This window comes from Sinocyclocheilus anshuiensis, unplaced genomic scaffold, assembly GCF_001515605.1.
Source record: "Sinocyclocheilus anshuiensis isolate Anshui unplaced genomic scaffold, SAMN03320099.WGS_v1.1 scaffold886, whole genome shotgun sequence".
In the NCBI taxonomy this organism is placed as follows: domain Eukaryota; kingdom Metazoa; phylum Chordata; class Actinopteri; order Cypriniformes; family Cyprinidae; genus Sinocyclocheilus; species Sinocyclocheilus anshuiensis.
In genome coordinates, this window is record NW_015536542.1 from 109,671 (window position 1) to 123,024 (window position 13,354).

General features: G+C 38.2%; 1 protein-coding gene across 1 annotated transcript in view; it reads left to right on the forward strand.

Annotated features, from left to right (window-relative positions):
* The window catches only part of LOC107697673 (ephrin type-A receptor 3-like), a 67,324-nt gene that overhangs the window by 38,323 nt on the left and 15,647 nt on the right, over positions 1-13,354 (forward strand). Inside the window, exons 8-11 of the mRNA XM_016498470.1 lie at positions 1,237-1,345; positions 11,063-11,130; positions 11,585-11,710; positions 11,848-12,033. Of these exons, the coding sequence (XP_016353956.1) occupies positions 1,237-1,345; positions 11,063-11,130; positions 11,585-11,710; positions 11,848-12,033 (489 nt within the window). The remainder of the gene's footprint in view (positions 1-1,236; positions 1,346-11,062; positions 11,131-11,584; positions 11,711-11,847; positions 12,034-13,354) is intronic.

The following is a 13,354-nucleotide window of genomic DNA, read 5'->3' on the forward strand; positions in this document are numbered from 1 at the left end:
TATATATATACATATGTGTGTGTGTGTATATATATATATATATTTTTTTTTTAAGTAATAAGCCCATAAGATTATAATAAAATTGTAATGAAGCCTATGATTTTACCATAATTAAGGGGGTTTTAAGCACATTGCTTTGTGGTGTATTGCTTTATTAGAAACCCATTTACAGTGTCCTTGAGTTTGTAGATCCCTCTATAATTTCTGACTGTGTAAGTCCCACCAAACCCTTAATTTCTCACTCACAGCAGAATATCTTCAAATATTCAAGGACATTCGTTTCGGCCAAACTGTAACCTGTGTCACACGCGTGTATTTCTCCATCACACACCACTGATTGAATTTCCGATCCGCCGCGTGCATTGAAAGAGGCTGTGAAATATTCATACATGTGAACATGTTCAATTAGTCCCCTGAGATAGACGAGGCTCCTCACGCGCTGCAGTTTGCTCTTGCTGCGGTGTCTGAACATGTAGATTTTCTGTCAGTGTTCCCCTGAAGTGTGAGCAGCTTCAGCTGAGAGTAGGCAGATGCCCCGCTGTTTTTGTCTCATAGTTTGTGTACCATATGGTACACTCCACCATTCTGTGCACATAATTAGAGGGACGCTTTCTTAAATCTTTTTATTGGAACATTATCTGGAAAAATTCAGATTATTTTACATCCATTACCCGTTTCTCTACTAAGATATTAGTCATGATTATTTTTGTTTGTGATAACGCTCATGAATAATGTCAGAAAAGTTGCCTTGGTTTTCATAAAGTGACTTTAGCAGTTTCTAATTGTGTTTACAGTGTGCTACTATATTTTAAATAGCATTGTTAGTTGGTTAAGGATGTAGATTGGTAGATATTAATTTATTAATTTTAAAATTGAATGGCATATTTGTATTTTTTCAAAAATGTAAAGAAAAAGATTAATTTTAAAAAATGTAAGAATGAAAAAAAAAAAGTTAAAAATTGTTGAAATTAATGGCGACATGCACATAAAATATGCACTTTCCCATATACATGTAAATAAATTTTAGCCCAAAATTTTTATGTTAATAAAAAATACAACCTTTTATGCATAAACCATTGACTGAACAACCGTGTAGAGCCATATGTTTACTATGGTCTAACTGAAAATAATGCAGTTATATGAATATCATGGCAGAACTGTGGTACATTTTCATAATTGCAAGAACCACTGAAAATAATCTCTGCTTGAATGTTGATTACTCTCTCTTTCTATCAGATATGCTGGCTGTTGGAGATCCCAACCAGCAAACCATACTGGCCATCTCTGTGGCAGGCGGAGCATTGCTTCTGGTGTTGCTGGTGACCTGTTTTGTTGTGAGTGGATGGTAAGAGTAATTTACTATTCTTTTTTACATTCAAAACGTACCTTATTCTTTAAAAATCTCCAGATACCAAAGTATGCAGCCTTCTGTATGATGAAAAAGCAGTTAATTACATAGACCGACTCGGATGAATCAGTTATAATCTGGGTTAACTGCCAACAAATCCATACGAAGGATAAAGAAACCTTGTTTCATTTAATCAGCGAGGAACCATAAATATAGAAAGACAGAATCAAGCAAATGAGATGTTATGCATCTGTCAGTGTGTGTATGCCTTTGTATGTGTGCATTTACACAAAATCAAAAGGACACAAAATTGTTTAGCCCTCTGATTGCATAGCGTGATCTGTAGAGATGAAAGCAAACACTTGAGAGAACAATTGAAGAGACAGACATAAGGGAGAAAAGCAAGAGTAGACGCCCTGTACGGCTGAGAATGAGGGAGCTAATGTAATGGAAATGAAAGGAAAGAGTGGATCAGAGGAGACGAGGAACAGAAAGCAGAAAATAAACCATTCTCAATTACATGAAATGGTCAGAATGAGTCATGAGCTGATCTTTGTGTAGGAGGGTGCCCTTTTGGTCTTATTAGATTGTTATATCCAAATTTCAGTAAACTGTAATTGTAACTGTTATATTATTTTGTTATATATATATATATATATATATATATGTATATGTACTGTATATGTGTATATGTATATGTGTGTATATATATATATATATATATATATACACACATATACATATACACATATACAGTACATATGTGCAGCAACCCAATTTAATTTCTTTCAGCAATACAGCAGAAAGACTGGCATCGTTACAGCTTTTAGTATTGACCGGCACTAGCATTCCTTTTCCAAAGGCTGATTTACTAGGGATTTTTCGACTGTTGTTGGATGCTATACAATCCAGTATGTTGTAACACAGAATGAGATTTCCGTCTGCTTTGCAATTTGTAACCCATAATGCTCTGTGACAGAAAGGTCCCGTAGGATGTGTTATGTCGGCCAAGTTTATGCCTGCAGGCCAAAACCTTGGTGCTGCCACCTCTTATTCATGGTTTCCACCACCCCCAATCCAATGCATGTGTGACTGCTTGTGGCAAGACCCTCATGGAAGCAATAAAAACAGTTTTGATGCTGATTTCGAATGACGCGTTTCTAGTGTGGTGTGGAGGCCAATGAATCGTAATGGGGAGTGAAGCTAAACTTAAACTGTAATTGCATTCAGTCCCTTGGCATTGGATTATACTGTGCTATACTGGACTTAACAAGGTACTCAGTTCACAGTGCCCACGGTTCTTTTACTGCTTTCAGAACCTCAGCTGAGCTTTAAGAGAGTATGGCCTTTCCATTATTGACAGTTTGAGGTCATTGATTTCTGATTCTCTCGCTGAGCTGAAAACATACATCAGTTTTTTGCAAAGTTTAACTCTAGTGGGAATTGTAAGCAAGATGTTAGGGTTTCAAATGCTTAAATTGAGCGAGGTCATGGAAGATCTGAAGAGTTTTTTTTTTTTTTTTGTGACAGATTTCATACAGCATGATTTGTGACCAATCGGGGAAACCTGGAAATGTCAAAAAAATTTAAATCTGTGATTTGTCTGATATGAATTCTTAAAAGTTAAAATAAGAGAAAATTTATTTTCTGAATTTCTAGTTGCCATAATTTTTTTCCCTCTGGAATTCTCTAGAGGTTTTCTTTGTGCATGCATTTTTGTGTCTAGTAATCATGTAGAACTGGAACAAATCATGGTAATTCACTGGTCAAGAGCGATGGGAACTCTGGCTTGTGTGCTTGTCTTCTGTTTGCACACCGAAGTTGGGGTTAGTCAGAGAAATATGAAGAGTTCAGGCATGTTTAGTGTGTTCAACTTTGTTTTTGCACCGATTTGGGCTCCCAGTGATTTGGAGTTGGCCAGCATTCTGATACTTGATGGGGAAAAAACAGCTCTGATTGGCAGGTGATGATGCTGGCAGATGGTCTTCGTTTGTCTTTCATTTCCCCCCTATTTTCTGCTTCTATCCAGCAAAGCAATTAAAAATGGAATACACACTTTAAAGATCCTTGTGATTTTGTCTGTGGAACATTTCAGTACAATGACAGATGCTGCAGTACGTCTAGCAGGTGCCTACTAACCAAAGACCCACACATTTGCAAGTCTGAAGAGCATTGTTTGCCAGCCATGAAAACTAGCTGAAGACTTCAAGCTTCTGATATTAAAACAATTCCCTTTACCTCCGGTTGGACGGCCTCCAAACCATTCGCTAAAGCTCACGTTGGATGAAATTATTGCAGTTTAATGATGAAATCTAGAAGCCACATGGCTGTTTTCTGTAGGAATGATAAATGAGTTGTTGGTTAATATTCCATTAGTGGGGTTATTGCATGTCTGATTACTGGTTATGTGTTTGTGTTATCCGAGGAACCTTTTCGGCTTTTTTCCATGCCTGTCTTACTTAATCACATAAAGATTTGGCAGATTTGTAGTGTGCTAAATCATGCAAGAAGGGGAAAAATATGATATATTGTGTAATAAAATAAGTGCACCCCATATAACAGCTGCTGTCTGATGGTTGAATATTCTATGGGACTCTTCAAAAATGAGTAAATTATTCAATTCTATCAAATTGTACAACCAAACAATTATCCATTTCAGACTGCAAACATCATTACAACAAAAAATGGCACAGGCTGCTGTTTCTCTGTGCTGGTTTTTACTAGTTTTGAGAGCATCTCAGAAACTATCAATGGGTAAAAAAAACAAAACAGTTTGGTGGATGAAATCTAACAATTTGTGATATAGCAGCTGAAAACAGACATATACAATCATAAACTAAGAGATTTCAGTGCCACATTTCTCTCTGTTTAGTGAAAACCCACAGTGTTGTGTAACTGATGCCATTTAGGGGAAGTAGTTTTTGTTCACAATCTACCAACGTGAGTGGATGTAGCTTGTAAATGTGTTTTGTTATTCAGTTCTTTGTTTGAACAGTGTAGATCATGCTTTGGAGGCACAGCCGAGGTCTTAATGGGTCTTGTTTGGTTAATTCAGTGCAGACATTACCTGGGGTTTGATACCGTACCATGACTGTTTAGTCAGTCCATTTGTATGTGTTTAACAGAGAAATATAGCAACACATGTAAGTATACACACAAAATGGAATTATTATGCCATTCCGAAATGGTTGCATGAGCGTGTTCGGCTGTTAAACAGGGTTGTTGTTTTTTTTCCAAACAGTTCCATCTGGCTATTCCAGCGCCTTTCCAGGCAAAAATCGCTGGCCGTGTAGCCCCTGAGCACATCATGACTCACTCACTCTCAGCATGCATTGCAACTTCTCTTAGAAGTTCATTTCCATTTGTTTGATGGCAGGCCAGCTGTAGATGTGTCTGAACGCGTCAGCAGAACATTCCGGAATATAGAGGTGGATGATATGTTGGATGCATGTGCACTGGCTGGAGATGAGAACAGGATGTGCAATCAATCAGCTCGATTTTCTTCTGGATTTCAATTAGCGTAATGAACCCTTCTCAAATGATAGAGTCAGTGTTTTTAAAACACCTGTCAGAGGAGCTTAGAATTTATGAGTGTCCATTTCCTCCAAACACACGATCATTTCCTCTTTTTGTAATTAGCCAGATTGTAAATCAATTTTTTATTCTCAGGTAGGAGGAAAGGTTTATAGCGATTTCTCTAGGGACCACACTGTCAATTTCTAGTTGCAAAAAAAAAAAAAAAAATTGTTCTGATTTACTATTATCACTAATTTGCCAATATTCCTCTGGTTTAAAAAAAAAAAGAGAAAGTATTACAAATAATTTGGAATTACTTTCTATATTTTCTGATACACTTGGAATCAAAAGTTATTATTTACAGTATATATAAAAGGTAGTATATCCACGTTTTCTCATTATGTTGTTATTAGTTCTGTATTCTTTAGCAATCTTTATTTATTTGTATGTTAAATCATAAGATTATACTATGACCTCTCAGTTATGCTTAAAAATATAGCAGAATATAATAGCTGTTTTTTTTGGTAATAGATTTATTTTGGTCTGACGGTTTGTCTTCATCAGATGAGTCAATATGTCCTTGTGCTTCTCTGAAAAAGCTTACAAAATTACAAACTTCTGGAGAGAAATCATTAATAATCCATGATATTGACCAGCAAACGTTATGGCTCATGGATGCATCGACTCTTTCTTTACAGATTTTTTTTTTCTTCAGATAAAATGCATGCTTCAGTGAACTGTTCCAAATTAGCACTATCCTTTAGGAGAACAGGCACATGGTAACATGCAAAGACATCAGTTGAATTTTGTTCTGTTGTTCATGCCACACTACTGGGATGTATTGGCCATGCCAGTGGCTTGGCATGTCCTTGTAGCAGGTGAAAGCCAGAGCTGGTCTGCCGTCTGCTACATGCTGAACAGATCTCGAAACCCAGCTGGAAGCTACTTTACCTCATTAGCTTAATGAGCTGGAGTATCATTATATAATGAACTAGTTTGAGGGTCAGAGGAAAGAATTGCCACATTAAAACGACAGTGTTTTATGCTCGTAGCACATCATCAGGTTGTTCAAGGAAACCACTTGGTTCTTTGTCTGATGGGATCTAGTTTATATAGCCACATTATTTATGTGCATATTGGCTCAAAAATCAATTACGGCAAAAGAAAAAGCTTGCAAATGATGCACTGTCAGAACAGCTTGTCACTAGGGTGGTACCCTTAAAGAGACAACTTTGTATTTCATCTACACCTAAAAGGTGCATAGTAGTACCTTAGAGTATAGTAACATGTAGCATGTTACTGTTGCAAAAAACATGCTGTTTTTTTTTTTTTTTGCGTTTTTTTAAGGCGTTGCTACAGGTATGTGGTTATTTTGAGTAGTTTTCTCAGAATTATATTCTCAGAATACCCGTTTTATTATCCACCTGGCCAAAATTCTAAGTTTGATCACTTAGAAAAGTAATAGCACATTAATGTCCATAGCATAAATGCTATAAATATAGGTTAACAGAATGAAAGTTCTATCTGTTGTTCTATCTATCAATCATTTTTTTCATTCTATCACACTATCATTAATTTCTGTCTGTAATTCTGTCACTTTGTCTGTCTATCAGTGGTTTGTAGCATTATGCTGTTTCTAGGCTGTATTTGGTGGTTTCTAAGGTGTTGCTAGGTGATTATTTTGTGTAGTTTAAGTTTTTTTTTTAACCTGTTTTATCTACCCAGCCAAAATTTTAAGTTTGATCCCTTTGAAAAGTACTAGCACACCACTTAATAGGCTGCACGATTTGAGTTATCATTAAAGGGTTAGTTCACCCAAAAATGAAAATTAGCCCATAAATTACTCACCCTCAAGTCATCCTAGGTGTATATGTCTTTCTTCTTTCAGACGAATCCAGTCGGAGTTATATTAAAAATTGTCTTTGATCTTTCAAACTGTTTTATGGCACTCATCGGGTGTTGCATGCATCAGTCCAAAAGCAGTTAAATAAAATGCGCCCATCCATAAAAAAGTACTTCTAATTAGTGACCGTTGTTTTGCTTCTGAGCGGCGCAAGCGCAAAGCCGACCTCCATACGTCATCTGCCCGGAACCACTTCCAGTGTACAACAGTGAGCGGAAGCTACATTAAAGTGATTATCACGCTTTGAATATGGATATTTTTCTTACAAAAACACATCGATTCGCTACAGAAGGCCTTTGTTCACCCCCCGGAGCCCTGTGAGACACTTTTTTTTATGGAGGGGCGCATTTTAATTAAGTGCTTTTGGACTGATGCATGCAACACCCGCTGAGTGCCATGAACAGCTTGAAAGATGAAAGACAATTTTTAATATAACTCCGACTGGATTCGTCTGAAAGAAGAAAGTCATATACACCTAGGATGACTTCAGGGTGAGAAATTTATGGGCTAATTTTCATTTTTGGGTGAACTAACCCTTTAGTGTCTGTAGCATAGACACTATAGGATGAGTTACATGGCAACATTTAATACTTAAGGTTTGTATTAGCAATAATATTGTTGACAAGCACTAAATATCTATTTCCTCAATCTCTCCATTACATCTTTCTCTTAATGCTTATGGCAGACTCTGAGTCAGCTCTCACTCATAGTTCCCTCAAGATGGCCAGACAGTTTAAGAGTCTCTCTGCTTTTGCACCATGACATTCAACATCCCTTTCTCAAAGGCACAGAGAAAGATGTGAACCCTGTCAGCAGATACAAAGCTGCACCGCTGCACTGTCACCTGCAGATACAAGCTTCACACTGCGAGAGCGGGAGAAAGACAAAAGAGAGGAAGAAGAAAGGAAAAAGAAACTGGGTCATAGACAAAAGGGCTTCCAGTGGTGTAGGGCTGCGAAATGTCTTTATCACCGCACAAAAGGGATTTGAGGAATGCTTCAGAGTTGAAAAATGTGTTAATTGCAGAGTCCTAGACGCTAGTCTGTCACATTTAGTTTTTTCGTTTTATCCGCCGTTATAACAGAATATGCAAATAGCGGCGCAGTGTGCATATTGCATTCAAATGAGTGACAGGAAGGTTGAAGGGTGGGATTACGCTTCACTTTAGAAGCTCCCGGATCTCCCGCTGCAGCACGGGAAGTGTTTCATCAGTGTGTTGAGCAGCGCTGCAGCAGGTGCAAGGGGGAGGGGATCCGTCTGCGGGACCTCGAGGGACAGCAGGGCAGGTTAGAGAGCAAGTGGGGTCGGTTTCAGAGTCGATTTACTCTCCCTGATTACCACATGCTTCAGTCGGGGCAGCCCACCTCTGCGAACCCCTCCAGCTCTGCACCCCCTGTGCAAGCGTGTTGCACTTAATAGACTGTGTTTCGCACATGGGTCGGTTAAAGATCGGAAAGGTTGGGGGGTTGTACCTGCACACAGATGCACACTAGGCCCCGGGCATTTATTTAGGGGGGTGCATGTGTATGTGTGGCTGATGAACAGGTGGGGTCTCTCTTGAGACCCCCAGTCTCATTAAAAGCTGCTGAGAGGAAACGACACACAAGTACCTCTGAACCCCCCACCAGACGGGCCTGTACAACAGCTGAAAGGGAGAGATTTACCCCCCGCAGCTCCACAGGGAGATGCAACAGATCGGATTAGAGGGGGCATGAATGAACCCAGCGGTCTTCCCATTATGTAATAGACCCCCATGTCTGCTCTTGCCCCAACCCCTGCCTCGGGCCCCAATGCTTTGACCGCACTGTGGCAGCTGAGCACGCTTTGGCTCTTGAATGAAGGGGACCCTGTATCCTGTATTGATTAGCATTGTTAACTCTGTATAAAATCAATACCAGAACCAACATACTGGTAACATTGATGAATGATCATTTCCACAGCTGCTTCAGGAGTATTACTGGCTTAGCGGTTTGATTGCAGGATTTTGGGGATTTCTCTCTGTCATTATGGTATGATTGCAGTGCAGAATTCAGAGTTCCTGAGTGTCAATTTGAATTGAATCTGGCCATCTATCCATTTATCCATCTGTCGTTCTTAGTCGCTCTTATCATTCTATCTATCTGTTGCTTGATCGTTCTAGATATTGTTCTGTCAATCTAGATCTAGTTCTATCAATCTAGATATCATTCTGCCAGTTTAGATATTTTATTGTTCTATCTGTCACTCTATCCTTCTGTCATTCTATCTATTATTGTATCTGTCATTCTGTCATTCTGTCATTCTGTCTATCATTCAATAATTCTATCTATCATTCTGTAACTCATATAATACATCTATCAGTCTAGATATAGTTAAATCGGTCTAGATATTGTTGTTAATATATATAGTTCAGTCATGAAACTCTAAATGGCTGGCTAGCATTCACTAGAGATTCCTGCAGCACACTTTCAGAGTTTCTCTGAAACATTCCACCTTCCCCAGCTCCACCTGTATAGTTCTACTACGGGTTATTTTATATGCTATTTGTGCAGCAGCAGTATGTCTTAAATACTCACGGCACCGTATCGCCGTATGCATTGGCAGTAGCAAGTTCCTGTTCATTTTGGACCCGTATCCGGGTCCGCAGAGTTTAATTAAATCTTCCGAGAGTTGTCATGATTGAAATAGATATAGTTCTATTGATCTAGATATCATTCTATTGTTCTGTCTGTCACTCTATCCTTCTGTTTGTCGTTCTGTTGTTCTAACATTCTGTCTGTCATTCTATCTTTCATTCTGTCTGTCATTTTATCGTTCTGTCTATCTGTAGTACTAGATATTGTTCTGTCAATCTATATCGTTCTATCGATCTAGATATCATTCTGCCGTATCGGTTGCTCTGTCCTTCTATGTGTCATTCTCTCTGTCGTTCTATCTGTTGTTTTATCCAATGTTCTATTTGTTGTTGTATTGTTCTGTCTTTGTTATTCTATATATCGTTCTGTCGTTTTATCATTTAATCTGTCATTCTACCATTCTGTTGTTCTGTCTATCTGTCATTCTATCTATCGTTCTTTAGTTCTATCTGTTGTACTATCGTTCTATCATTTTAGATATTGTTCTAGATATCTGCTTTTCTAACTCCAAATTAAAATAGCAATTCTGCAATTCTATCTATCATATTATAACACCAAAATTTAAATAGCAGTTCTGCATCCCTCATTTCAAGTTCAGCATTTGAACTGGAATTAAGGAAGCATAGTTAATTCAGTTCTGAATGGCACTCATCCATGGATTATAGGTTTTCTAAAGGGACATTTACAGTTTTCATTTTGGTCATCTGTCCTTTTTGACAACTGTGTGGTATCTGTCTGCTTGTTGCATTTTTTAAAAAGGTATGTCAGTATAAAAATAACTAACTTTTAAAATGTTAACTTTTTAAAAAATTTACCTCATGACCCCTGCAATCTGTTCCATTCCCTTGCACTCTAGCTGGTTTTGGATGCAAGAACGAGTTCTGTGTGAATTCCCCCAAAGGCTTTTGACTCATAACACTGTCTCTCCATTGTTGACCTTTTAGCTTTCTTTACCTGCAGTTACAGGAAATGCCTTGCATTTTGTCATCTGCTATAGCACAATAGAGACTCCAGCTTGCATTTCTATTCATAAATGGATAGTCACCCATATTATGCCAATGTCTTCTAGAAACCCATTTAGGATGGCTTTTTCCACCTGGTCCCCATCAAATGTGCCAGTCTGTAGACATTTTGCATCCATTCTCCACATTTCAACATGCTGTATAATTACTATGGCTAGTCAGCTTGGGACATTTCATTTTTGGCAATACGTTATTGTTAAAGACATGACAGGAAAAGGGAATGTGTGAGCGTGTCACTACGAGGATTAAATGAATAATGAACATAATTATCAGTCCTACGCTGGCCACCTTTCCTCCCCAGTGTATTGGAATATTCATTATCTGGGGCATTTCCTTATTCATGATCCCGCTGTGAGAGGAATGATGTAGTTAATGATAAAGTCAGAGGTGACAGGATTGAATTTTCCCAGTGCTAAAGAGCGGATTAGAGCAGTGAAATCCTTTACTAGGTGGGAAAACCAGCCTCTAAAGACACATTATGGTTAAACTACACTGTAAATAGAAGATATACGTGACCAGACCAGGCCGCTGTAGATTTGATTCTACAGTCATCAACATTTTCTTAGTCTTAGGGGATTGGTTGGTTGATTTAGTGTGAGAGAAAGCATGTATTTCATTGTGTCGGTCTGTTTTAATTGTGCTTATCCCATTGTTCCAGGCGCTGTGGATATATTAAAGCAAAGCAAGACCCTGAGGAAGAGAAAATGCAGTTTCAGCATGGACGAGGTAATGCACACAGGTTTTTTTGGTCTTGAAAAAGAGTAATCAGCAAAATATTGGGCAAAACTTTTTAAGATGTCTAATGTGCGTTCAAAGAACATAATTTGAGAAATGTCATCAAATCAGGATAATATTTTTTTCTGGCCAGTCAGACGGTGAACATAATTCGGTCTGGCTGGATGGATGAATAAAGAAATGCATGTTTTTCCAGCAAATTGTCAGTTAGTGAACAGAGCCTCTGATGCATCTGCTGATAAATGATGTCTCTGATCGCACTAGTTGCCTAATGTGTCTTTTCTCTAATGACACTTTTCCTGCCTGCCAAAGACAATGTTTAATGAGGTTGAAAATGCAGCACTCCCCTCCTTTTAGGAAAATGGATGGTTCAGTCTAGGTAACTAAAGTGACCGTAAAACAACCCGACCATTATCCTCACTCCTACCGTGTTCTTGCATTGCAGTCAAACTTCCCGAAACCCGCACATACATTCACCCGCATACGTACGAGGACCCCAACCAGGCAGTGCGAGACTTCGCCAAAGAGATCGAAGTTTCCAACATATGGATTGAAAGAGTTATTGGGGCCGGTAAGTCAAAATGAATCACTCAAGAACATGCCCTACTAGTGTAAACCATTTGAACAGCTCTCCAGGGATTGTAATGAAATGAAATAAGGGATTGAGGGTAAATTCAGTTTGTTGATAGGCTCTTGCTTGACTCCCAGGTGAGTTTGGTGAGGTCTGCAGTGGCCGTCTGAGGCTGCCCAGTAAGAGGGAGATCCAGGTGGCCATCAAGAGTCTGAAAGCCGGATATTCAGAGCAGCAGAGACGTGACTTTCTGAGTGAGGCCAGCATCATGGGCCAATTTGACCATCCCAACATCATTCGACTGGAGGGAGTCGTCACCAGATGTAAGCATTTACATCCAAAACACATTTGCACATGTAACATCTATTGCTGGAAATAATTTGTACCCCCTGTGTTTTCCACACAGAGATAATTGACCTTACAATCTTATCTTCAACATAAACAAAATAGCACAGTTCATGAATATTCATTCGAATAAATATGTATGACAATATTTATATCAGTGATTTTCTGCCCTACTTTTACTTTAGAATACAAATGTGCTATGACAGTATGCCTTTGAATTAACTTTTATCGCTTTGAATTATCACTGTAAGACAGCTGGTAAGATAATGTCTTCGGAAAGGTCATAGATAACACATCATCATGCCGAGAGTTAGCTTAAATTGTTTGAAGGAAAAATAAATTGAAAAAAAAACAAACCCTGTTTTGTTGAACTTTGGATTTCATAAAGGCATATTAGGTCTGTATTACCTCTGATTGCTTGTATCACCACTCCTGAGAATCTGAAATTGATGTGCGCTGCTCGCTGATAATGAGGATGCTAATATTGGCCGTGATTAGAATAGCGTTACTGAACCTTGCCTGAATTTGCCAGCTTATTGAGAATGATGTTACCATTGTGTTCATTTCAAGGCTACTATTGTCTTTGTTTAAAAAAAGCAATAATCTTGCAACAGGTGTTTTGGTCACTATTGAGTGGTAATTTCCTCTGCTGAGCTCACTTATGATTTTTTCCTCCTTCAAGCCTCTGTGGATTAGACTGACAGGCTCTACAACAAAAGGGCCATCCATATTCATGCCAGCTGCATGAATATCGATAATACAAACATGTAATTGGATGTGAGTTTTTGGAGGGATCATGAATATTCAGTGTCAGAATTATTAACATTAATCCTCTCGACATTTCCACCCAGTCCCTCTTACTCATGCAAAATGCTAATGGTGGCCTTTAGTTTGATGCAGTTCAAATAGTTATTATTAATGTTGGCAGTACAGCTTTTCCTTTCTTATTAAGTAAAAGTACAGTAATTTTGTACTTTTTTAATTCTGTGCTGTTGCAACATAATTATGAGGTTATGAATGTCTTGATTCAACAAATATGTCAGTGAAAGGCTTTCATTATTGTAGGCATGGATTGTCCAAAGGCACACATAATTCCTGTAGCCCTCATAATGGCTCTCATTAATTAATTTTATGGCAAGATGAATATTTTACATGGACATAGGAATAAAAAAAGAAAACATTTGTTTATATATATATATATATATATATATATATATATATATATATACAAAAGTTCGTTCTGGTTCTCAAATCTGATTGGTTGAGAACCGTGAGATATTGTACTGGTATCGCTACAGG